This window comes from Lathyrus oleraceus, chromosome 2 (genome assembly GCF_024323335.1).
Source record: "Lathyrus oleraceus cultivar Zhongwan6 chromosome 2, CAAS_Psat_ZW6_1.0, whole genome shotgun sequence".
In the NCBI taxonomy this organism is placed as follows: Eukaryota; Viridiplantae; Streptophyta; class Magnoliopsida; order Fabales; family Fabaceae; genus Lathyrus; species Lathyrus oleraceus.
Genome location: NC_066580.1, coordinates 132,574,315 through 132,598,542, shown reverse-complemented (window position 1 = coordinate 132,598,542; position 24,228 = coordinate 132,574,315). Strand labels below are relative to the sequence as shown.

The 24,228-nt window shown below is 30.5% G+C and overlaps 2 protein-coding genes and 1 long non-coding RNA gene across 3 annotated transcripts in view; 2 read left to right on the top strand and 1 right to left on the bottom strand.

Moving 5' to 3' along the window:
• The first annotated feature begins 3,585 nt into the window (after positions 1 to 3,585).
• The window catches only part of LOC127121037 (probable O-methyltransferase 3), a 52,004-nt gene continuing 31,361 nt past the window's right edge, over positions 3,586 to 24,228 (top strand). The window contains exon 1 of the mRNA XM_051051655.1: positions 3,586 to 3,995. Coding sequence (XP_050907612.1) covers positions 3,878 to 3,995 — 118 coding nt within the window. The 5' untranslated portion in view covers positions 3,586 to 3,877. The remainder of the gene's footprint in view (positions 3,996 to 24,228) is intronic.
• LOC127121039 (probable O-methyltransferase 3) lies at positions 15,824 to 17,235 on the top strand. Its single transcript, XM_051051657.1, has 2 exons — positions 15,824 to 16,366; positions 16,936 to 17,235. Exons 1-2 carry the CDS (start codon positions 15,824 to 15,826, stop codon positions 17,233 to 17,235), a joined length of 843 nt encoding a protein of 280 aa, XP_050907614.1.
• Positions 18,283 to 19,572, bottom strand: LOC127121040 (uncharacterized). Its single transcript, XR_007803288.1, has 2 exons — positions 19,011 to 19,572; positions 18,283 to 18,460 (listed from the first exon to the last, which is right to left on the bottom strand). It is a non-coding gene; the product is annotated as an uncharacterized LOC127121040 (long non-coding RNA).

The following is a 24,228-nucleotide window of genomic DNA, read 5'->3' as shown; positions in this document are numbered from 1 at the left end:
CGTTTCTGTTATAATTCTTCTAAATTCAGAATGTTTAACTTATAGGTAAAACTGATGTTATTTCATAAGGTTGCGACCCTTGAGGAAACACATACTTTCAGCAAAACTTTTCCTAAATATTGTACTATTTCGCCTACAACAACACTTTTCAAATGTTGCATTGTTTCTCCTATAACAACAGTTTTTAAAGGTTGTGCTGTTTCGTATTCTGCAACACTTCACAAAGTGTTGCCTATTTTCGAATTTAAAATTCAAAATACCTACTGCAACACTTCACAAGGGTTTCCTATTTCTGAATCCAAAAATTAATATTCACTTGCATATTTTCTTGTCATTTTGAAACACACTTAAGATTATTAATTCTTAATAATTTACAACAATCTCCCACTTGTTCTAAGAATGACAATACCAATTCTAGAAAAAGAGAGGAAACAAATGTTAATAAAGTTAAGTATCTTTCGATATGAACTTAACCTTAGTAAGGATAACACGAAGTTTAATTAAAATGTTAGATAGCTATGCTTTGATCCATTATCCCTTGTGATTATATTGGTGTTACGTTACACACGTTCTTAAATGATTATTCGCCTAAATCTCTTGCCTAGCACTATTTATGCCTATGTACTTTTCCTGTTTTCGTGAAATTTTCATGAGAGAAACTTCAACTCTCACTTTGGGACGACACCACCTTGATATTCATATAGGTGAAGTTCATTTTGTATCTATTTCTTGAGATGCATATCCTCAATATAAAACTTCATTAAGAATTTGAAAAAACTCTACCCTCAGTATATAATATTCAACATTGTCACAGAATACTACACAAACATCCAAATCAATGACTTGTTGTTACCCATTAAATCTTAGGTTAAGGTCTATTAACTTTAGATTGGGTTGATACCGTTGTCGGAATCCTTATTCAAGGAGTTTCAGTCCCATACATCTCGAGGTATTCATTACTAAGTCTCTGGTCAGTAGTTTAGTAAACAGATTATCTAAATTATAGCTTGTTTGTATATATGTCAGTGAAATAATCTCATCCTTAATCAATTTTCTCACGAAAGAATGTCTAAGACCTATGTGCTTATATTTTTTATTGTATACTTCACTTAATTCTCTATCTAGGGTGGCTTGACTATCACAATGTATCAACACTTTCAAAATATTGTCCTTAGTTAATTGAATCTCCAAAAGAAGATCCCTCGACCCTTATGCTTCTTGTCCAGCGAACGCAAGAGCCACAAACTCTGATTCCATGGCCGAGAGAGTAATGCATGTTTATTTCTTACTCTTCCAAGAAATTACACCTTCAGCTAATGTAAATATCCATCCAGCTATAGATTTATAATCTCCAACACTCGATATCCAACTCGCACCGGCATATCATTCTAGTATGGCAGGAAACCTACCGTAATGGAGGCCAAAATTTTTGTTTTTCAAAATATAATCAAAATTCTTTGTGATGGACTTCCAATGCTCACCATTTAGATTTCTAGTAAATCTACACATTTTACTAACTGCAAATGTCATGTCCGATACATTGCATCAAATACATTAGACAAACAATTGCATTTGCATATTTCAACTGAGCCATGACTCTTTCATCATTATTTTAAAATTTGACACTAGGATCAAATACAATACTCACTTTGAAATGTAAGTGTTTGAACTTATCAAGTACTTTCTCAACATAATGTGTTTGACTAGGTTCATAATCCCCACTATTTCGCTTTACTTTGATCCCCAAAAGTGACTAGTCCAAGATCATTCATCATGGATGTGGAAACTTCTTTGTTTCTAAAATTCAATTCATCTCATTGCTAACGATAAACATGTATTCAACATAATATTCTCACACAATATTGTGTATAAACACTTGTAAAAAGAATTAGATGAATAAGTGTTTTAGATAATCATGTATGATGATGCAAGAAGTTTTTTAGATGAAGTGAGAGATGGAATTATGAGCAATTTAAAGTAGTATAGTATAAATTTCAAAGATCACTTTATTTATGTTCACTTGTCTCAAATCTTCACTTGAATTTATATGCTAAACCTTATTGATCAACTTCATCATTGATGTGGATGACACTTTTGATCCTTTTCTTCTTTTATATTCTTTGTCTTCATAAAAATGAACTAGGTACAATATGTATTCTTCACAATCTCCCCGCCTTTTGATGATGACAAACTCGTCGAGTTCGTGTTTTAATAATGATTAAAAAGTTTTCCCCTAAGTTATGCATCTCCCTCTTAATTGATGAATCTTATGGTTGCTCCATGTAAATCTTCTCATCGATATCTCTATTTGGGAATGTTGTTTTGACATCTATTTGATGTACTATAAGGTCATACAATAAAGCTAATGCAAACGAAAATTTAATTTTCTTTGTGTTTGCTTCTAGTGCATATGTGTCAAAATAATTAACATCTTCCTTTTGTCTAAAACCTTTGGTTACTATTCTATACTTGTAGATGTTTGGTGTACCATCACAATGATACTTCCTTCTAAACACCCACTAGCATCCAACGAGTCTTGATCCTTTAGGTAGATCGACAAGTTCCTAAGTGTGGTTTGACATTATTGAATCTATTTCGTCTTGGATAACATCATTCCTAGAAGAGGAGTTCCTTGAAGCCATAACTTCCTTATAAGTACTAGGATCATCTTCCACCATAATAGGAATTTTACGAACAAAATTCCCAATATTTTCTTTTGCTAGATAAAAGAAATAAGTCTAGAATCAATTTTGTTCAGTCTTTGATCCTTAGCCTTTCGGGCTCTCTTGCGTATCCTAAGTTCAAGTTGTGTTTCAACAATCATGAAGAACTTTCGGTCTGTGTTTTAGTAATCTATGGAGAACCTTCCTCACAAGGTTCTTTATTTGTGAGAATCTTGAGTTTCTTATCCTCCGTAATAAGAATCTCAAAATTCCACATCTCGGTATTCAATAGTTACAATGGACTCAAATTTCAGAGGACTATATAAGTCATAATTCATCTTCGGATGATCTTTATATATCTTATAATAATAAATTTCATCGAACACAAACAAGTCACATATCATATACATCATAATTCAATTTGAAAATATAAACTTTAATGAATTTGAACACTTTGATGGTTAACAAATTCAACTTTGATAAATAATTTGAAAATTAATAATAATACTTAACGCACTAATTTTAATTATACTATACAGAATTATTATCATTGCAACTTTAATTGCACTAATCATGGTTCACTTCACTTGAACATGCATGAACGAAATTAAAATTATATATACTTATTGAAACAATGAATTATATATATAGACAATTACAAATAAATGAAATCAATAGTCATATTCATAATTGTTTCGAAAAAATAAAAAACAATTCCATTATAAAAATTCCAAATCCATAAACAATAAATCACACAAATGAATTAGTATGATTTTAAAATTACTAAATTTAATATATTTGACTACTTTAATAATTAACAAAATCTATTTTAGAAATTTTAAAATTTCAATTTATCATTTTATCGATTTACGACACAACTATTATATGTATATGGGATATTGCTAGCGGAATACTGCACTAACATATGGGATATTGCTTGCGTATAAAAAGCCAAAGCAATGCTAATAGCATGCCAGATAACAAAGGACCTTACATGTGACATATCTTCCAACAACAATGATTAGCAGTAGTAAACAAAATGAGTGGTGTTGGCACTCTGTAAGAGTCACTTCTTATCTGTAAACAATTAATAATATCTTATGGGACATTGAATATTGCTAGCCATATATATAGGCAGATAAAAATAATGTGAAGTTCCAACCCAATCTACTTTAAGTCTTGTGCTAATAGAATTGAGGTAGCATTTGCAAGCTATGGAATCCCCAAATGGAGAGGATGTTGCTTCCAATTTGCTCAAAGCACAAAGTCACATATGGAATCATATTTTCAACTTTATAAATTCCATGTCACTTAAATGTGTTGTTGATTTAGGCATACCAGATATCATACACCCATGTCACTCTCAAAACTCATTTCTTCACTACCCATTCATCCTTCAAAAAGCCCTTACATCTATCGTTTGATGCGAATCATGACTCATTCTGGCTTTTTCTCTCAACAAAGTGTTACAGATAATGAGCTAGAAATCGAGTACATGTTAACGGATGCATCTAGGTTATTACTAAAGGGAAATCCAATGAGTGTGACACCGTTTGTTCAGGCGATGCTTGATCCAGTTTTGACAAATCCATGGCATCAAATGTCTACTTGGTTGAAAAATGAGGATTCTTCCGCATTTGAAATCACCCATGGGAGGTATTTTTGGGATTATGCTGCTCATGACCCAATATTTAACCGTTTATTCAATGAGTCAATGGCAAGTGATGCTCGATTAGTGAGCGATCTGTTGATTGACAAGTGTAAGGGAGTGTTCGATGGATTGGAGTCATTGGTTGATGTTGCAGGAGGCACAGGAACCATGGCAAAGACTCTTTCCAAATCATTCCCACAAATGGAATGCATTGTGTTTGATCTCCCACATGTTGTTGATGGCTTACAAGGAAGTCATAATCTAAGCTATGTTGGTGGAGATATGTTTCAAGAAATTCCTCAAGCACATGCCATTTTGTTGAAGGTAAAATACTATTTTTCTTAACTTTAGTGGTAATTTAAACACTAAACAAAACATTAGTACTAGAAAAAACAAAATTAGTGACAAAAATAAAATATCTCATAAACTTTAGTGTGAAAATTAAGGTGTGTTCACGTGAATGGTTGCTAGATTTGTTGATAGAAATCCAAATAAAATAATGATACGAAATGAAATCCATGGGGAAAGAAATAACTTTACTTTATGTTATATGTTACAGATGCCTATAACCTCACTAATTAGATATTTATACAAATTAGAAAATAAAAAATAATTTTCCTTTTCATGTTCATATAGTATGTTTTAGTTTATTAATAGCTAAAAAAAGTGTTTTCATTTATTCATATTTTATTAATTTTTATAATTTTATAATTTTATAACTTCTCTAGCTTTCACTATTCATATTTTGAATGAAATCACAGTGGATATTACATGACTGGAATGATGAACAATGTGTAAAGATATTGAAGAAATGCAAGGAATCATTAAAAAATAAAGGTAAAGATGGAAAAGTGATAATCATAGAGATGGTGCTAGACAATGAGAAGGAAAATGTTAATGAATCAGTTGAAACACAACTCTTCTTTGATATGTTGATGATGATATTAGTCGTTGGAAAAGAGAGAAACAAAAGAGAATGGATTAATTTGATTTCTTCGGCTGGTTTTACGGACTATAAAATAACTCCAATTTTAGGTTTAAGGTCTATTATAGAGATCTATCCATAACAAAAAATAATGTAATACTTTGATCCGGAGGGTATATGTAATATTAGTATTCATGATATCAGTGTCTATCAATGTTTTTAATGATTTTAATGAACAAATCTTCATACCATGTTTATTTGGCTTATAATCGAATGTGAGCAAAATACACAAAACATGATGTTTGAATTATGTTATTTTGAAAAACTTTTTCTTTTAAAACTTGGTTGAAACTAAATATCTCAGGGTAAAACATAACATAAAGAAGAGGAAAAGGAAATAAGGAGACATGAGAAAATTATTTTGGTTCACAACAGAATTTTGTATCTATATTCGTTCTTTACACACAAGAAGGATTTTTTTTCTTACTATTATCGATCTGATTACAACCACTAACATATATCTTTATCAATTGAAAATACCTTAAATTTCTCACCCAAGAACTAGACTTAACCATGTCTCTTTGTTTTCTAAAATGTCCAAACATCAACTAAGCACATTGAGAAAATCCAAATTAAAATGAAAATTTATTGTTTGAGTATTTACAAATATAACTCTCACAAAAAGAGTATAAAACTATTATACTACAAGTGTTTAGCCTCTACACGCTTTTTGTAGAGTTAAGTTTTCTTGTATTTTCACTTTCTACGCATCAAATTATTCTCCCTTAAAAAAATTTCGATGTCTTATTTGGAACAAAATTCACTTATAAATTTAATGTGTTTGCCTCCATAGTGGATACAATTTGTCGTAAAATTGAATTTCTCAGACACACCAAAGACTTTAATGTATGGGACAAATAATCGACAACAAAAATAAATGGATTTAGCAAATTTAATGTGCCAAATAGTGTGAGTAAATTCACACGAGCAAGGATAAAAACAAAATACGGTAACACATATGATTTGTTTATCCAGCTCAATCAAACCAATCTACTCTAGGAAGAGAGAATCACTTTAATTCAATGTATTTCAAGAGTTACATTAGATTACAAGATGAGTTATGAGAAAAAGTCTTCCAAATTCACAATATATCTTATATTTTCTACCGAAGTATTTCCCAATTTCTCCTTCTCTAAATACATTAAACACAAAAGTCCAATGTGTTAAAAAATGTTTCTCAATCCCTTTATTTATTCTTTTTAGCTTCTTCCAACTCATCTTTCACTAGTAATTTATCTCTTCCCCACCTTTGGAGTAGTTGGACACCCTTTAAGGTGATTGTGTTCTCGTGGAAGTTTCTTCTTAATAGGTTCTCCTTTAGAGAGAATTTATTCAAGAGAAAAGTGATTGGTGACCCTGGTTTTATCATGTGTCGTTTTTGCAATGTTTCAATTGACTCGGCTTCTCAATTGTTTGTCATATGTGACTTAGTTAGTACAATTTTACATAGATTTTTTAATTTTCTAGGATGGAAAATAGTCATTCCTTGGGATCTTAGTCTTCTCTTTGAACGTTTATTTTTTTTTATGGTAAAACAAAGTCTAGAGGGGTTTCCATTTTCTGGTATGTCGTTGTCCGGATAATTTGGAAGGCACGAAATGAGATTGTGTTTTTTGGTCATCAACAAACGTGAAAGAAGTGGAGTAGAGATGTATTTTTTTAGATTGTAAATGGTGTTTTGGTCGATCAGGTGGAATTCTCGCACCTTCATAGATTGACTTCAAAACCTTATCCTTTAGATTAATCAATAACGAATTGGAACTTCGGTCAAATAGAAAGTGTTTGTGTTTCATCATTGCTCTTTTCTTGGTGATTTTTGATTCAGTGTTGGTGGTGGCTCAACTGGCTTGAACTCTACCTCTATCCTCCTTTTGTGTGCTATTTCTTAGAGGATGTTTCTCATGGAGTTTCATTGGTATGGTTTGTTTTTTTAGCTTTATAACTTGAATTTTTTTTTTAAATATCCAAAATTTAAAAAAAAATTTCAAAATTAACCATTTTTTCAAAAAAATTACACAAATGGGCAAAATTTGCCCTAATTGTGTACATAGGCGCCACCCTAGTTGGCGCCTACCCTTAATGGGTAGGGCAAGTCGCCACTAGGAGTGGCGCCTATGCCCAATCCCTTTTTTTTTTTTTTTTTTTTTTTTTTTTTTTTTTTTTAATGTTTTATTAATTTTTTTTTTATTTTTTTTTTAAATATTAGATATTTGATAAATATATTTTTTTTATAAATTATATTAATTTATATTAACACTTATATATAAATAAAATTATTACAAGATATATATATTAATTTATATATATATTAATTTATATATATATATATATATATTAATTTAATTTATAAACAATTAATATTATACACATTTAATTAATATATATAAATATTTATTTACAAGATATATATATATATATATATATATATATATATATATATATATATATATATATATATATATATATATTAATTTATATATATTAATTTAATTTATAAGTAAATAATATTATTTATAAATTTTTGGGAGAATTAGGGTTATTCATGTTAAGGTTAATGTATCAATTATAATTAGGGTTTATTGATCGGTTATAATCCGAGTTTGGTAGTTATGACCTAATTGAAACCCTAATTAATCAAGTGCGACACTAATTAGGGTTAGGTAGACTGGTGTACAACCCAGATCTTTTCCTATAAATAAAGTGTTATTTCCTTGCATTTTCTTCACCACTGTTTCCTACCACCTTCTGTATCAAGTTGAGTTCATGGCATCCCCAAGACCGTCGTCATGGCAGCGAACATCATCAGTATTCCCAACCCCGAAGATGCAGCTGTTTGGACAGCAAAAACGGCCATAATGCGGTTCACCACTGTGGAGATGCACCAAAGTGACCGTGTCAAGCTTCAATTCGGAATGCATCAAGACATCCCAGGCCCCCCAATGTCCATGGAACCTTGGCATCTAAAAAAAGTCAGCCACCAGTGGTATGCCCAAAATTGGAAGGAATTTGCTAAGGAGTTTCGAAAAATGTGGAAAGACCGTGCCCACTATGTTCTACAATTTCCGGTGGCGCCCAACGAAATGAAGCCGACAAGAGAATATGTGGAATGGTATAGAGCAAATACCAATCCAGAAATGATTGTGTCTGACCCGTTCTATTTGGACGATCCCCGGATGCAACAGCCATATTTCCAACAACAACAACCACCACAGTATTCCCAACAACAACAACCACCACCTTATTACCAACAACAACCACCACAACCATTTTACCAACAACAACCACCACCACCTTATTACCAACAACAACCACCACCACCATATTACCAACAACAACAACCACAACACATGTCCACCCCCCAACCAAATCAACAATACATACCACAAACTCAATCCCAATACCATGAAGACTACCAACAACAAACTCAACATTCCCACCACCATCAACAGTCCCAACACCTACCACAATATCAATCCCCCTACTTCCACCAATCCCAACACTTCCAACACGACAATTTCCCAAGCTCTTCCAGTCCCCCACCTAGCCCCGACACGGGTATACAAGAGGACTACCAACAGGACTACTACACACCACAACAAACATTGCACTTTGGCCAACCCGATTCAACCCTAAACTACCAAAGACCACAATTCGAGGGCGCACCCAGCAGTAGTCAGTTTGTCCCACCGAGACAAAGCTTCGAGGGCGCAGAGGGGACCCGTCTTTCCTACAGCACTGAAGGGACTTCGACCGAACCACAACGGCAAGCGGCAAGGGGGCGTGTTAGGGCAAGGGGTGGTAATAGGGAAGCACCTCCACCACGTGAACCGTCTAGGCGAGTAACTAGACCTCCCCCGTGCGGATCGTACAAGGGACCGCATCATATGTGATTAATCATATCTTTGTAATATTTGCCTTGTCTATTATTTAAATAAAATTATTTTCTGTTTATTATCTTTATATCTTTATCTTTATCTTTAAAAATATTGTCTATCATATCTTTATACATATATAAAATAATTTTTTTTCCAAAAATTTACAAATAATATTAATTACTTATAAATTATATTAATATATATATATATATAAATTAATATATATATATAAATTATATATATATATATATATATATATAAATAAAAAAATTTATTTATATATATGTGTGAACATAAATTAATATACTTAATAAAAAACATAAATTTATAAATAAAAAAAAATTAAAAAAAAAAAAAACATTAAAAAAAAAAAAAAAAAAAAAATGGATTGGGCATAGGCGCCACCCCTAGTGGCGACTTGCCCTACCCATTAAGGGTAGGCGCCAACTAGGGTGGCGCCTAAGTGTAAAAAATGGCCAATTTTGGCCATTTGTGTAATTATTTTGAAAAATTGGATATTTTTGAAATTTTTTTGAAATTTTTGAATATTTAAAAAAAAAATTCTTATAACTTTCATGTCTTTTTTTGTTGTTGTTAGTATTTCTTATACTAATAGATTACTCAGTTTTATATTGATTGGGATGTTATCCTTATCCTACTTTTTTTTTAAATCACCTTAAATATTTCAAAGGTTTTTCAATTCTTAAAATAATTGAGTCTTAAATTTTTTTTATTCCTGTCTCTCTAAATTTTTTTGGATTTCACCGCATCTTATGTGTTATTTATTTATTTATTTATTTATTTTTAGTATCTATTTTCTTTTGAATCTTTTTCCTAATCTAACATGAAATTAAGCAAAAAAGTAACCATAATTTCTTCTTATGATTTTTGTATGAGTTATAAAAGTAGTAATTAGAAAGATATATGTGCACCGATACTGATAAATTTATTTAATACGATATAAATTGTATTCCAATATACATGTAAATTTAAAATGGATTACTTAAGTGTAATAATCGATAATAATATAAAATCAATCTTATTTATACAAAAAGAAGAAAATGAACCGTGAAATGGAGAAAAAAAAAGAATTTTGATATCTAAAAATAATAATTTTATATCTCAAATAAAAATAATTGTTAATTATAGTAAAATAGATATTTTGCTACATGTGGAAAAAAGAGAAATTTTGATATTTAAAAATAAGAATTTTATATCTCAAATAAAGATAATTGTTAATTAAAATAAAATAAATATTTTACTAATAGTGTCACGTGGAAAAAAGAAATATTTTGACATTTAAAAAATAAGAATATTATGTCTAAAATAAAAAAAATTTGTTAATTAAAATAATCAATTTTTAAGAACAACAATGTCATTCTGCGAGATAGTTTTCAAAAGTAGAATTTTTTTTTCAAAGTTGGTATACTAATTTCTTAACTAATAAATAAATGTAACAACAACACACAACCTTGAAAGATTTCCTAACTATTTAAGAAATCTTACAAGATTTTTCTATGTTGTAATTCATTCCAGAAAATGATGTTTACGAGATTAGATTGGTAACAGATGAGTTAGATTAGGGAAAAACATGAACGAATGCTTTTATAAATAAAATAGAGTAATTTTCCCTATAAGTGATTAGTTTAACCGAAGGAATATATTACTTAATATTTAAATGAAACATAAAATAAAAACAAACGGCGTCATTAAAAAAGAATTAAAAACATGAATTGCAGTTGTTGGGATTCGAAATATATTCTTTAGTTAATTTTTCTCTTGGTGATTTATATCATTCGAGGGAATATATTCGAGAAAATATATTGCATTTAAAAAAATATGGTTTATCCAGAGTTCTTTATTGGAAGGAGGAGATAAAAAATTTATTATAAAATATATTATTTATAATAATGACAATGTCATAAATAGATAGTAGGCCTGAGTTACGCATGAATAAAAGATAAATTAAAATGACAAAATGAGAGTCGGCCATCACATTGATATACTAATAGGCATGCAAAATATAACATATGAATTAATTTTGAGAGCAGTAAGCTTACCTCTTTGTCTTGAAGAACCTTTTTGATAACCAAGGTTTCACCCGTTTCCAACAACATTAGAAATAAAGTCTTGATAGGCTACTATGTTGAAATTATAAAGTAGGATAATTTCTTTTTCCACCGGCTCATATTTTTGAAAACTCAAAAATACTTTGACATTTTTAAAAATGCATATCCGAATACATTTTAAATCTTCTTATCATTTGTAAATCAAGCAGCTACATTATTTTTGTTAAAAAATATTTTGTATATTCATCTCCGAAATTTTCTAAAGTGAATTCAGAGATGCATCGTCGAAAACACCCCAAACATATTTACATAATATTTTTCATTAAAAATAATGTTGTTGTCGAGGACTCTGTTGATTTTAATCAATATTAGAGTCATAGGAATTGTATCCTCGCGTTCTGACCCTTGCGTTCATGTCGTTTCTAGCCTTTACGCGACCTAGCGTAAAAAATTCGATTTTCTAAAAAATTCAACTCTAAATCGAAATTTTACCATGTCATTACATCAGGGATTAAAGTCCCCTAAATACGGGACACCACCCTAAGAACCATAAATTCCTTGTTTTTCTATTTTATTTGATTTATTTTATGTTTTCATATTTAAGAAAAAATCCAAAAAAATGTGTAGACTCTTAATTTAATTTTTGATTTTTAGTTGTATTTTCAATTTTTATAATTTTATTTTAATTATTTTTTTATTTTTCAATTGTTTTTTTTCAATAGAGACATCGTTGATAGTTACATATTTATTGTATTGTTGATGCATGACTATTAGGTCTACCTATCCGATACATATCATATTAAATAAAAAACAAAACATAGCATTATACAAAATATACATATTCTAAAATATCATTTTTCTTATAAAAAAATGGTGTATCCGAAGATGCACTCTAAAAATACCTTTTACTTATTTACGTCTAATTTTTTAAAAAATAATTGTGTTCGAAGATGAATCTCCAAAGTATAATAATTTTTTAAACATTTTATCAAGAATTTGGGAGAATTTAAAAGAATGTATAAAGGTGGAAAAAGAAATTTCTTAAAATAGCGCATATTATAGGGATCCATGTTGTTACCCATAAAAGAACTACAAAGTGATCCATGTCATACTCTTTTATATAATAGTTTGAATATTAAGAAAATAAAAAGTTTTCCAATCTAAAAAGAAATGTAAAAAGAAAATATAGAATATATAAAATTAAAGAAAATACCATAAAAATATGAAATTGTCACCCTATCCAGCTGAAGCATAGTCACTTATTAACAATTGGTGAGATTAGAGCAGTCAAATAAATCCTATATTACAAAACCTTAATTATTCCACCTCACTAAAATCTCATTATCCTATTAAGGGGCCTCATTTTACCACACTCCACTCTCATATCTAATACTACTACAAATACTAATAATACTAGTAGTTTGTTTACAACTTTACTTTTAAGGAAACTAAAATTAATATTATACTAAAAAACATTAAACTCCTTTTCTTCCGAAATTACCTCTATCTTGATTTTTTTTATTGATTAAAGTTTTATTTCCCAATTTTATGTGATTGTGTGAATTTTTACAATTTTTTTTTAATTTCCATTGTTGTTTATATTAAAAGAGAAATAAAATTCGTAAAACCTAATTTAACAGAAAAATGACAACAATTTAGATTGAACAATTGATGTTAATTTCAAATTTGAAACTTCGAAGATGTGTACTAAAGTTTTTAGGAGTTATTATTATTTTGTTCATGTATAAAAATAAAACTAAAAAAGAAACAAATAAAAATAGCATTCATCATATATGCATAACATGACAACCAACAAGAGTTCCCACCTTCATACTACCAATAAATTGTCCACAGTCCCAAATTGGAAATTATTGGTCTCATCTTCTGACGATAAACAATTTTAATTAACCACTTTAACGTTTTATTGCTTGTCTTTATTGCTCCTATAACAAAAGGAGACACCACTCCCATTAAAAGACAGGAAGAAAAAAAGTACAACAGTGAAAAATACACCAAGATATGGTTCCATCAACTCAGATTTTTATGTTTTGAGATAAAAAAGCATACCATGTGGGATTACAGGTCCACAACTTCAACAACTATTCCCATAATAGCCACTCCATTATCATTTACGTCAGTTTCTGTCTCTCCTATATATATTATTTTATATAGTATTCTCATAGCGGGTCAATCCAGTATAAATTTTATTTCTAATATTCATACCTATGTTTAAGACTTGATAATTCTTTATCCATGATTCATGAGATGTGATCATCAGTTCATATACATAATAATCTTAATTCTTTAATATTATCCCACTTCACAACAAAGCTCGACTACGGATACTTTAATAATAATGTCCTTATGTTTAATGGGATCTTATGATTAAGTCACACTTGATACATTAAACGCACTAGCTATTCTAGGGACCTTATTAAACAAACATAATAAAGAAAAAACATTTTATTATTAATAAATAATTCGATACAAGTATCAAAAGTATTGACCTCTAGGGCTTACACCAACATAACAATCTCATAACAATTAAACATGCTATAACACACAAATTAAATCATGACATAACTATTGGACACAATTTTCACACATTTCATCAAGAACACGTGAACACATCAAGATTGGTAGAATAAAAATTAAAATCTAGAAGAGGGTGATGATCCCTCTCTACCCTTCATACAATATACACTCATAGAAGTGTAATCTCCCTCTTACATGAATTTTCAGCAAAGCAAGCTCCAAACTCCCCAATAATGGTGTTTTCTTCCCAAAACCTAGGTGACCTATCTTGCCTCATTTCTCTTGTTCTAAAAAATAAGATGTATTGTTAAGGTTCATCCCTCACTCTTTTCTATTTAAAACAAAACCTGATTCCCCTTAATTAGGTTATTCCCTTATTCCCATCAACTTACTCCCATATTCCCTATTTTTCCCTTACTCCTCTTACTAACTCCAATTTCCTCTATTTTAATTTCTAATAATTCAATTATCCATCAAATTTTATTATTCCTCTTGTTTTTCTACAACTACCTTATTTTTAATTATTCCACTCAACTTAAATTAATTAAAATTAATCTAATTAATTCCTACCATTCCCTTAACTCTCTCCAACATCCTTAAAAACACATAGATTCTCCAATTATCCAAATAAAAGCATATGAATTAAATTAAATAATTAAATAAAATGCCACTAAATTTAATTAACTAAATTAATTGAATTCGGGGTGTTACAGTTTTGGTAGCGTATTTGTGTGTGTTGGTCGATTTTGATAAATGATGCTTAGTTCGCACTCGAGCGGAAATATTGATTGCTACCCAATCATGAAAGTAGGGAACGTTGTAAGTTGCATTAGAATGAACAATATAACTTGGAAACTCATAGAGTTATGTTTTCATCGCATTCAAGCGGAAAACGTTATTACTTCTCGCACATGGCAGGAATGAAGCTTTGTTGGTGAAATTCTCGTACGCAGATAACCGATGTTGTATACGATGTCACGAAACTAAGATCAATATATTGTCACAACACAAATAATTACAATGTTAAAGTAAATACCAGGAAGTAAATAACACATGTCAATTCTTAACTCAGTTAGGTGCAACTTCACCTACATGTGAGGGCATCCAAGCCAGGAAGGAAATCCAATATAATAGTATTAGTTTGAAGTTCTAAACAATCTCTGATTTTACAAACTTCTCACATAATCACTACCCTTGGAATTTTTATCTAAGACTCTACTAGATATGAGACCCTTCTCACTTCCCTTCAATCACACAACAGTGATAACAACTTCCAAAAATAAATAGAAGACACACTTCCAATGAAACAAAATTCACTCTAACTTAAAAACTCATGAGTGATTCACAATTACAACTTAAAAACTCTATCCAATTCAAGCATCTAAGTGATACGAGAATGGCTCACAAATAACATGAACAAACTAAACCCTAACAAAGACTATCACATACGAAGCTTAGTTGTTTTCTTAGATTTAGAATCGTCCTTTAAATAGCCCCAGAATAGCATGGGCTCCGGGCTGAATAATCAGCATATCCAAATCAGACTGCTTCACAATCTTCTGCAGAATCAAATCTAATCAAATCAAATCTGAAGTCTCCTTAAATATTTTGACATCTTTTCTTATGAAACAAGGCATATATGGAACCGATCTTTGAGCTTCTAAAATAAGCACTTTGAATGGCATAATGCATGATTCAAATCATCAAAGAATCTTCACTAATCTCACGCTGAAAAACAAATCTTCAAAGAATGTAAAACCACAACATGCCACGATGTCGTACAAGCATGTCAAGACATCTTGTCCAATATCTTACACAAAGCCACATATGGAGAAAATGTTGCTTCCGATTTGCTCAAAGCTCAAAGCCACATATGGAATCACATTTTCAACTTCATGAATTCCATGTCACTTAAATGTGTTATTAATTTAGGCATACCAGATATCATACACAACTATGGCAAACCCATGTCACTCTTAAAACTCATTTCTTCACTACCAATCCATCCTTCCAAAAAACTTTGTATTTATCGCTTGATGCGAATCATGACTCATTCTGGTTTTTTCTCTCAACAAAATGTTTCAGAGAATGAATTAGAAATTGAGTATATGTTAACGAATGCATTTAGGTTATTACTAAAGGAAAATCCAATGAGTGTCACCCCATTTGTCCACGTCATGCTCAGCCCGATTATGACAAATCCATGGCATCAAATGTTTATTTGGTTGAAAAATGAGGATTCTTCCGCATTTGAAACCACACATGGGAGGTATTTTTGGGATTATGCAGCTCATGACCCAATATTTAACCGTTTATTCAATGAGTCAATGGAAAGTGATGCTCGATTAGTGAGCGATCTGTTGATTGACAAGTGTAAGGGAGTGTTCCATGGATTAGAGTCATTGGTTGATGTTGCAGGAGGCACAGGAACCATGGCAAAGGCTCTTGCCAAATCATTCCCACAAATGGAATGCATTGTGTTTGATCTCCCACATGTTGTTGATGGCTTACAAGGAAGTCATAACCTAAGCTATGTTGGTGGAGATATGTTTCAACAAATTCCTCAAGCAGATGCCATTTTGTTGAAGGTAAAGATATTAAGTATTCGTTTATATGTTACTGCATTAGAAATGGCAAAAAAAAAAAAATTAACACGATGAAATCCATTCAAAAAATTATTATGATTTTATTTAGTTAGATCAAATGCTTTTCAAACTACTTTCTTTTGGGTTGAAACTGTGAGTTACATTAAGGTTTTCTTAGTGATATCATCTTTGATTTTTATAAAATTTAATAATACTCCATTCCTTTATATCAGAGACAAATATTTTTTAGGTTTATTTAATAATTAATATATTTTATCAATTTATAGATTATATAAATCAATGATTTAATGAACTTAAAAAGTGAATTATCTCTTATAAAAAAATAGAGATAATATTTTTAATTCTCGTTATTATTTATTATATATAATACTTCAATACTAATTATTTTTTATTTATATTTGTATTTAATTTATACTTACATATATTATATAACTTTTTCCTTTAATATTTTCTCATAACAAAAGTACCGCTAATCACAGAATTTTCTTCACAATCATTATATTTTCTCTATCTTTCTTTTATAACTAAATAAAATATAAATGAAATCACAGTGGATCTTGCATGATTGGAATGACAGGGAATGTGTGAATATTTTGAAGAAATGCAAGGAATCATTGGAGAAGAAAGGTAAAGAAGGAAAGTCGATTATCATAGATATGGTGTTGGACATTGAAAACAATAATGAATCAGTTGAAACACAACTCTTCTTTGATATGTTGATGATGATAATGCTCACCAAAAAAGAGAAAAATGAAAAAGAATGGGTTAATTTGATTTTATCTGTCGGTTTTAGTGACTATAAAATAACCCCAATTTTAGGTTTAAGGTCCATGATTGAGATCTATCCTTAATAAGTATAAGTGAATTGTTGTAAGCATTGAAAATGCAATCACATTAACTTATGGTATCACTTACTTGTTTTGATGTTTTTGTCAATTTGAATGTAATTTTTATAATTTGTTTACGTATTTGTAATTTAGTTATTATTTAATATTCGCGTGGTTGCACTTTATTCACATTCGAGTTTTAATGTAATTGTTTCGGCTTTGTAAAGATTGTACCATTAAGACCCCTAATTACTCAACATAATTAGAGTGTTTGTACCATGATAATTGTCACACCCTAAAGTTTTTTTTTAATATTCTTCATTTGATAACCACTTCTAGTTCATACACATCATCATCATAACATGGTCATTCATTTGGTCACTCATCACATTTGCATTGCTAGTGTTGATAAGTTAGGTGTCATTTTAGAATAAAAAGAAAAGTTCCTTTTGCATCTATACATTTTCATTTGTCATACACTTTGAGCAATTTGTCATTTAACCTTCATCATTTTGATCTTCATTCTCATTTGAAAAGGAGTATTAATGAACTTAAACCAACTCTTTTGATATCATTAGCTCCATAGTGATTGTTCCCTAATTTGGAAACCAAGTTGTTTGTTAAACTTATACCATTTCCATTTTTTTTGATGGACATTTACTTTAATTAAGCCTTTATTAGGGCACATCCATCTTTGATTGAATTTGTTTGTTGAGATTAAGAGTTTTTATTGGAAGAATAATTTTGTTCATTATAAAAAAACCATGCCACATTCATTACCATTTACCCATAACATAAAACCAAATGTTGATAAGCATAAAAAGCTACCTTTTTCCTTTTATGCATCATAATATCTCACCATGTCATGCAATTTGATTTTGTGTTGCAAATAGAAAAAGAAAATATGCTGTGAAATTTGGCATCATGAGAACTAAAGGACAAGTTTTTTATCCATCCCACATACATAGACTAAAATTTTGCAAATGAAAAAAAGAGAATTAATTTGCCATTTGATTTTCATTCTGTCATGAACATACCAACATGCATACATTGCCAAAATATAACATAGGGTAAAATAAAAACAAAAGATTGAAATTAAAAAAAAAGTTGCTTGTATTACATTATTTTGAACATTCAACACACACAAGCTACACACTAGCATAGTCATGCCATTACATTCCATACAATAATTATAAAAAAAACAGAAAAATGAGGTTGGACTTGGCAGTCACGAGCTCTTTGCATTCACCTTGCACACATTCGTTCATTAACAAAATAAATCAAATTTAAAAAAAACTAAAATTGAATCAGTAAACACACACATCATCCACACCTCATAGCATCATTCATACATAACAAATAAAAATGAATTGGAATTAAAATGAATTGAAGCAAGAGAAAAATGTGTGCAGACTCCATCCCTCACATGCATCTCCATCACATGTCACACAGATCACTAATCTCCCCCCCACCCCACCCACACACACACAAATCACCCATCAACAACTTTATTTTCCCCCTCACACACGAGTTGCACCACCCCACCCCAATCCTCTCCTGTAAAAGAACTCCATCAATCAATCTCTCTAACACACGAAAAAACCTAACAAATCTCTGCTAAATTAAAATCCACAGCCTTTACTAAAGCTCTTCAATAGAAGTTTCTCAAGTTCATCATGTGAACTTGAGCAAGCTCTGGCTTAGACCACTCACAAACTCATCGGATCAAACATAAAGAATATGAAGGAGATGGAGGGAATTGCACAAACAGAAGTAGAAAGAAGAAAATGAATACTTACATGAGGTTGGCTTTGTCGAAGTTCTCGTCAGAGTTTCAGGATCCGACGAGGCTCCATCCTTCATTTTCCTTTTGTTTTTCATGCTTATCGTTGTGGGTTTATCATTTTCGGCCCTTTGAATTTTAGTTCTCACAGACATAGATGGAGAAGAGTTGACACATCTCGTCAACTATGATGTCGTCAAAAAGTATTAAATGTAAGAAAAAGAGATGGATAATAAAAGCACGCTAAGTTGAAAACCTGAAAGGTTGACTAAGGCACAAAATGAGCACCCCAGTGAGTTAAAAATCCGCAAGGGCGACTCAGGAAAAAATAAGGGATAAACAAAAAAGTTAAGCCCAATAAGTTTAAAACCTGAAAGGCCGACTTAAGAAGAAAAGGGTAAAACTCCCGGTGAATTAAAACTCTTAAAAGCAGTTCATGCAAAAGTTAGGGAATATCCAAAGGCATAAGACTGCAGCACACAAGTCTACACTATAACAAAACTCAGATGGAAGGGGATTATCTAATCACCATCTCCATAAGCAAAGTAATGAGGATTAAAGGACATAGGGGAAAATAACAAATGTTGTATTATTTTTATTCTTGATAAAATAAGACATTAAAACATGAAAATAACAAAGCTTTTAAAAACTTTAAATTATTTTTATTTTTAAAAATGACGAAGGAATATTTGTTGGTTTACAACAATGTATCCAATTCCACAAGATGTGAGACATCTCATTGATTATCTTATCGATCATCTTGATCTAAGAAAGCCAGAAACAAGAATTAGTACAGAGCCTCCAGGTGGAAAAACAGAAATCTGAGTATTGCAAACAATCTTTATGGTGTCAAAACTATTCAAGACCAAGGGTGTCAGGGAATAAGAGCTTGATACCCACAAAATGCATAAACTAGTATATTCATACATTTATTTTACTTACATATCATGAGAAGAGCATACATGCATAAACCTCTCAGGAAAGTTCAGTGTAATCCTCAGTAGAAACAAGAGTCAAGAAGGGTTCTCAAGAGTAGAACAATTTTTTTCTTCAAGACAAGTTGCTTTCAGAAGTCAATCATTGCTAGTGATTATCCCCAAGACGAGTTTCTTCCCCAACAATGTGATTGATATCCCCACAGAGTTTCCATTGGAAGTTTCTCTTGCCAAACTTCATGAATTAACCAAGCGAGTTTCATATCAGCAGGATTCCTTAGAAAAGTATCCCCAACAGCATTATCCTCAGCAGGTCTCTTCGAGGTAGTTGTATAAAATGGAAATCTCTTCACACAGATAACTCAAGTTAGTAATATCCCCAATAAGTCTAATGGACATAATTCCCCAACAAACAAGCTTTAATGAATGATTCTCAGTATGTCTCCAGCAAGTCTCATGTGTGTTTATTCCCGAAAGAGTCTTTTTCCCAACAAATTTTATTTTCAACCAAGAGTAGATAAATATATTGTTTTCATATATTAGTTTCAACTAAGAGCGGTTGAATACCATATTTGCATAGATTTGCCTTCGACCAAGAGTAGCTGAATGAAATAGCTTCAACCAAGAGCAGTTTAATGCAATATTTTCATCCAAGGGCAGTTGAATGCAACAGTTTCAGCCAAGTTCAATTGAATACATTCTTTTCATATATTAGTTTTAGCCAAGATTAGTTGGATACTATATCTATACAGATTTTCTTTCAGTCACGAGTAGCTGGATGCAATCGCTTCAACCAAGAATGCAATAATCTCAGCCAAGAGTAGCCAAGAATGATGTTTCAGCCAAGAGTAGTTGGAAACATTGTTTATATCTATATATATATATATATATATATATATATATATATATATATATATATATATATATATATATATATATATATATATATTCATCCAAGAGTAGTTGAATATTAGATTTGCACAAAAATTTCTTTCACCAAAGAGTAGCTAGATACAATAGCTCCAACCAAGAGTAGTTGGATGCGATCAATTTCAGCCAAGAGCAACTGAATATGACATCTTTAGCCAAGAGCAGCTGAATATGATCATTTCTCCACCAGGAAAGTCTACCTTCAACGAATAAAGATTGAAGAACAGTAGAACATGATACTTTGTAATAAATTCATCCCTACAGGAGTCTAATGTCAATCATGAGCAAATGTACATGATTGTCTAATCCCCATAAAATTTGCATAGCATTTAATGATTACAAAATCAACAGTATTTCTTATTTCATTCATATCAATATCATTTCATGATTAAGAAATCAAGAATATTTCTTAATTCATTTGCATTCATTCAATCATCTGATGATTAAGAAATCAATAGTATTTCTTATTTCATTCATATGATCATCATCTGATTATTAATAAATCAAGAGTATTTCTTAATACATTTTCATTCATATTTAAGGAGTCAAGAGTACTTCTTAACCTTTGTATTTGCATCCATTGATTAAGAAATCAAGATCATTTCTTAACTCATGTGCGATCATTTTTAATGAGTCAACAATACTTCTTCTCCTTTGCATGGTCATCCATTGATTAAGAAATCAAGAACATTTCTTAAATCGTTTGTATTCATTTTTAAGGAATCAATAGTACTTCTTAACCTTTGCATTGTCACCCATTGATTAAGAAATCAAGAGAATTTCTTAATTTCATTTGGATTCATTTTTAAGGAGTCAAGAGTACTTATTAACCTTTGCATTGTCATCCATTTATTAAGAAATCAAGATTATTTCTTAATTCATTTGCATTCATATTTAAGGAGTCAAGAGTACTTCTAAACATTTATATCATTGTCATCTATTGATTAAGAAATCAAGAGTACTTCCTAACCTCAATTACATTTATATCACTATCATTTCATGATTAAGAAGTCAAGATTATTTCTTAATTCATTTCATTCAACTATTTGATGATTAAGAAGTCAATATTACTTCTTAACCTTCATTACATTCATTTATATCCGTATGATGATCAAGAAGTCGAGAGTATTTCTTAAACTCTTCATATTCATTCGTAAACCACAATCATAAGATGTTTAAATAGGGACAACTATTATATCCTAAATTTTATCCCGAGTTTCTCACTTGTATCAGCATAGCAAAATCATTTCATTTTACCATACATGACATCAGTCAAAAGAAATCGTCAGGGTTTAGATGAAAGGTTAGGAGTTCTTGCATTTTACCTAGTCTTGATGATATTCATTCAGTCATTTGGTGATTAAGAAGTCAAAAGACATGTCTTCTAAATCTTAGTGTATTTTCTTTTCCATTGCATCATATGTCAAAGCTTCAGAGGGTGACGGTTAAGAGTAGTATTGTCATCTGAATCTTTTATAGGGTTTTAATTGTGATTGAGAATTAGAAGCAAATGATCCCAGTGTGATTCCTTTGCATCTGATTCTTTATTCACAAATCTTCAATCAGTACATTTATGTTCGACTTAATGGTTAAAGTATTAACCATAACAAATTTTCGGATCTACACACATGCTGGTTGAATCAATTTTAAAACGTACGTAGAATTAGCGGGCGAAAAATTTCAAAATCGAGTTTACAAACGTCAGCATTATTAATCTACGGTTCACGTAGTTTAACCTTTCATGTTCGTTTTATTTTTTCGACTCCGTTTCCGATCACATTTTGATCAGCCCGAGCCTTTTAATTCGATCATTTTTCACTTCAAAATTTGATAAAAATCAGTATGTTTTTCAGAAGTTTATTTTGCGTCGTTCATTTTGACACATTCAGTTTAATTTTTTGGACATTTTTACGCCGAATTTTTATTCGTTTTGAATCGTTTTATTTTTATCTATTTATCAAAATGTTCAGAATAAATAAAGAGAATTATTGATGTTTTTAGTTCAAATTTATTTGATTTATTTCCCTTTTAAGATCAGATAAAAGGAACAGACTCCACTACTTTCATTTTTAGTACTAAACCAAGAGAAATACTTAAGTAGAAACAGATGTAAATTCATAGATGATATGACATACTTTGCTTTATTAGGTATTTCATTATATGGAAAGTAAAATCCTTTGGTAACTTGTATTGAAAAAAAACCAATGTCTTACAATATTGAAAAAAGTTCATATATTAAAGGTGTTGTTTAGACCCTCTTCATATGAGAAAGTCAAAGTGAAACTTTCTTGAGGTCGGTCTCTAGAATTCTACAACAATAATCATATATTTGTATCGTTAGTTAGGACTGAGGAGACAACTCTTTTAGATCGGCTAAAACGATCCAACAAGACTCATCCAATATAAATGCTCAATTCATAATATCCTGAACAAAGAATGACAAATAGGTGTACCCTAACTAAGGACCCACACACAGAAATCAAACCTTGCACTCATCTCAATAATTGAAATCCATCAAATACTCCTATCTCCCACACACTGCATTCACTGGGGGCGATTCTAATTGTAGTTCATATATGTATGATTTCGCGTCAGATAGGGGTACGTTTTATTACTTGCTTGCAAAAAAATTCACTTTGACTTCAATATCTTGAATGTTGAGGTGTTAATCTTACAGGTACATTCTTCTCTCTATCCACCGAAGACTTCCATCATCATACAAAGACCTTCTATAATAGACTTCACAAACACATCATCAATTTTTTCCACCTCGAAATAACTTCTAATTGGGAACACAGAGTCATGGCAAGTTCTATATTAGAAATCTCAATACAAAGGTCTTGTATAAAATAATTTTAAAATTTAAATTAATAAAATTTATTTAAACCTAATATTGTCTCCATATGTGTTGGGTTGGCGGCCTATTCTTGACACTAAATAACAAATTAAGTATAAGTTAGCTATCAAAGGGATGTATTAATGTAAACCACACAAACAACCCATAACTAATTCTAAAAAATCTTAACAAACTATTTATACAAAATGTTTGATTTACATGGGAAGTACTACTTTAAAAAGAGCCACTAGGATTAAAACAGATTAACCTTTGATTTGGACTTGCTTTAGTAAAATTAAAACAAGACACAAATTTGGAGAATTCTGCCCCATGTACTATGAATATTACACTTTTATTATATCAATAATAGAGAACTTCAAGTCAAGAAAATAAAATTGCAAACTTATCCAACCGATATTGGTTGTTTCCTTATTGATTGGTCTTTTATGAAGTAGTTTTGTTCATGAAAATTATGGATGATCTCTCCTACATATATTGAATAGGGATTACCTAATGTTGCTTCCAATTTACTC

Excerpts from the sequence above, each read along its gene's own strand:
- LOC127121039 (XM_051051657.1), top strand. The coding sequence starts at position 15,824 with ATGACTCATTCTGGTTTTTTCTCTCAACAAAATGTTTCAGAGAATGAA. Across the intron at positions 16,367-16,935 it reads CAGATGCCATTTTGTTGAAG|TGGATCTTGCATGATTGGAA; the intron begins GTAAAGATATTA and ends ATGAAATCACAG.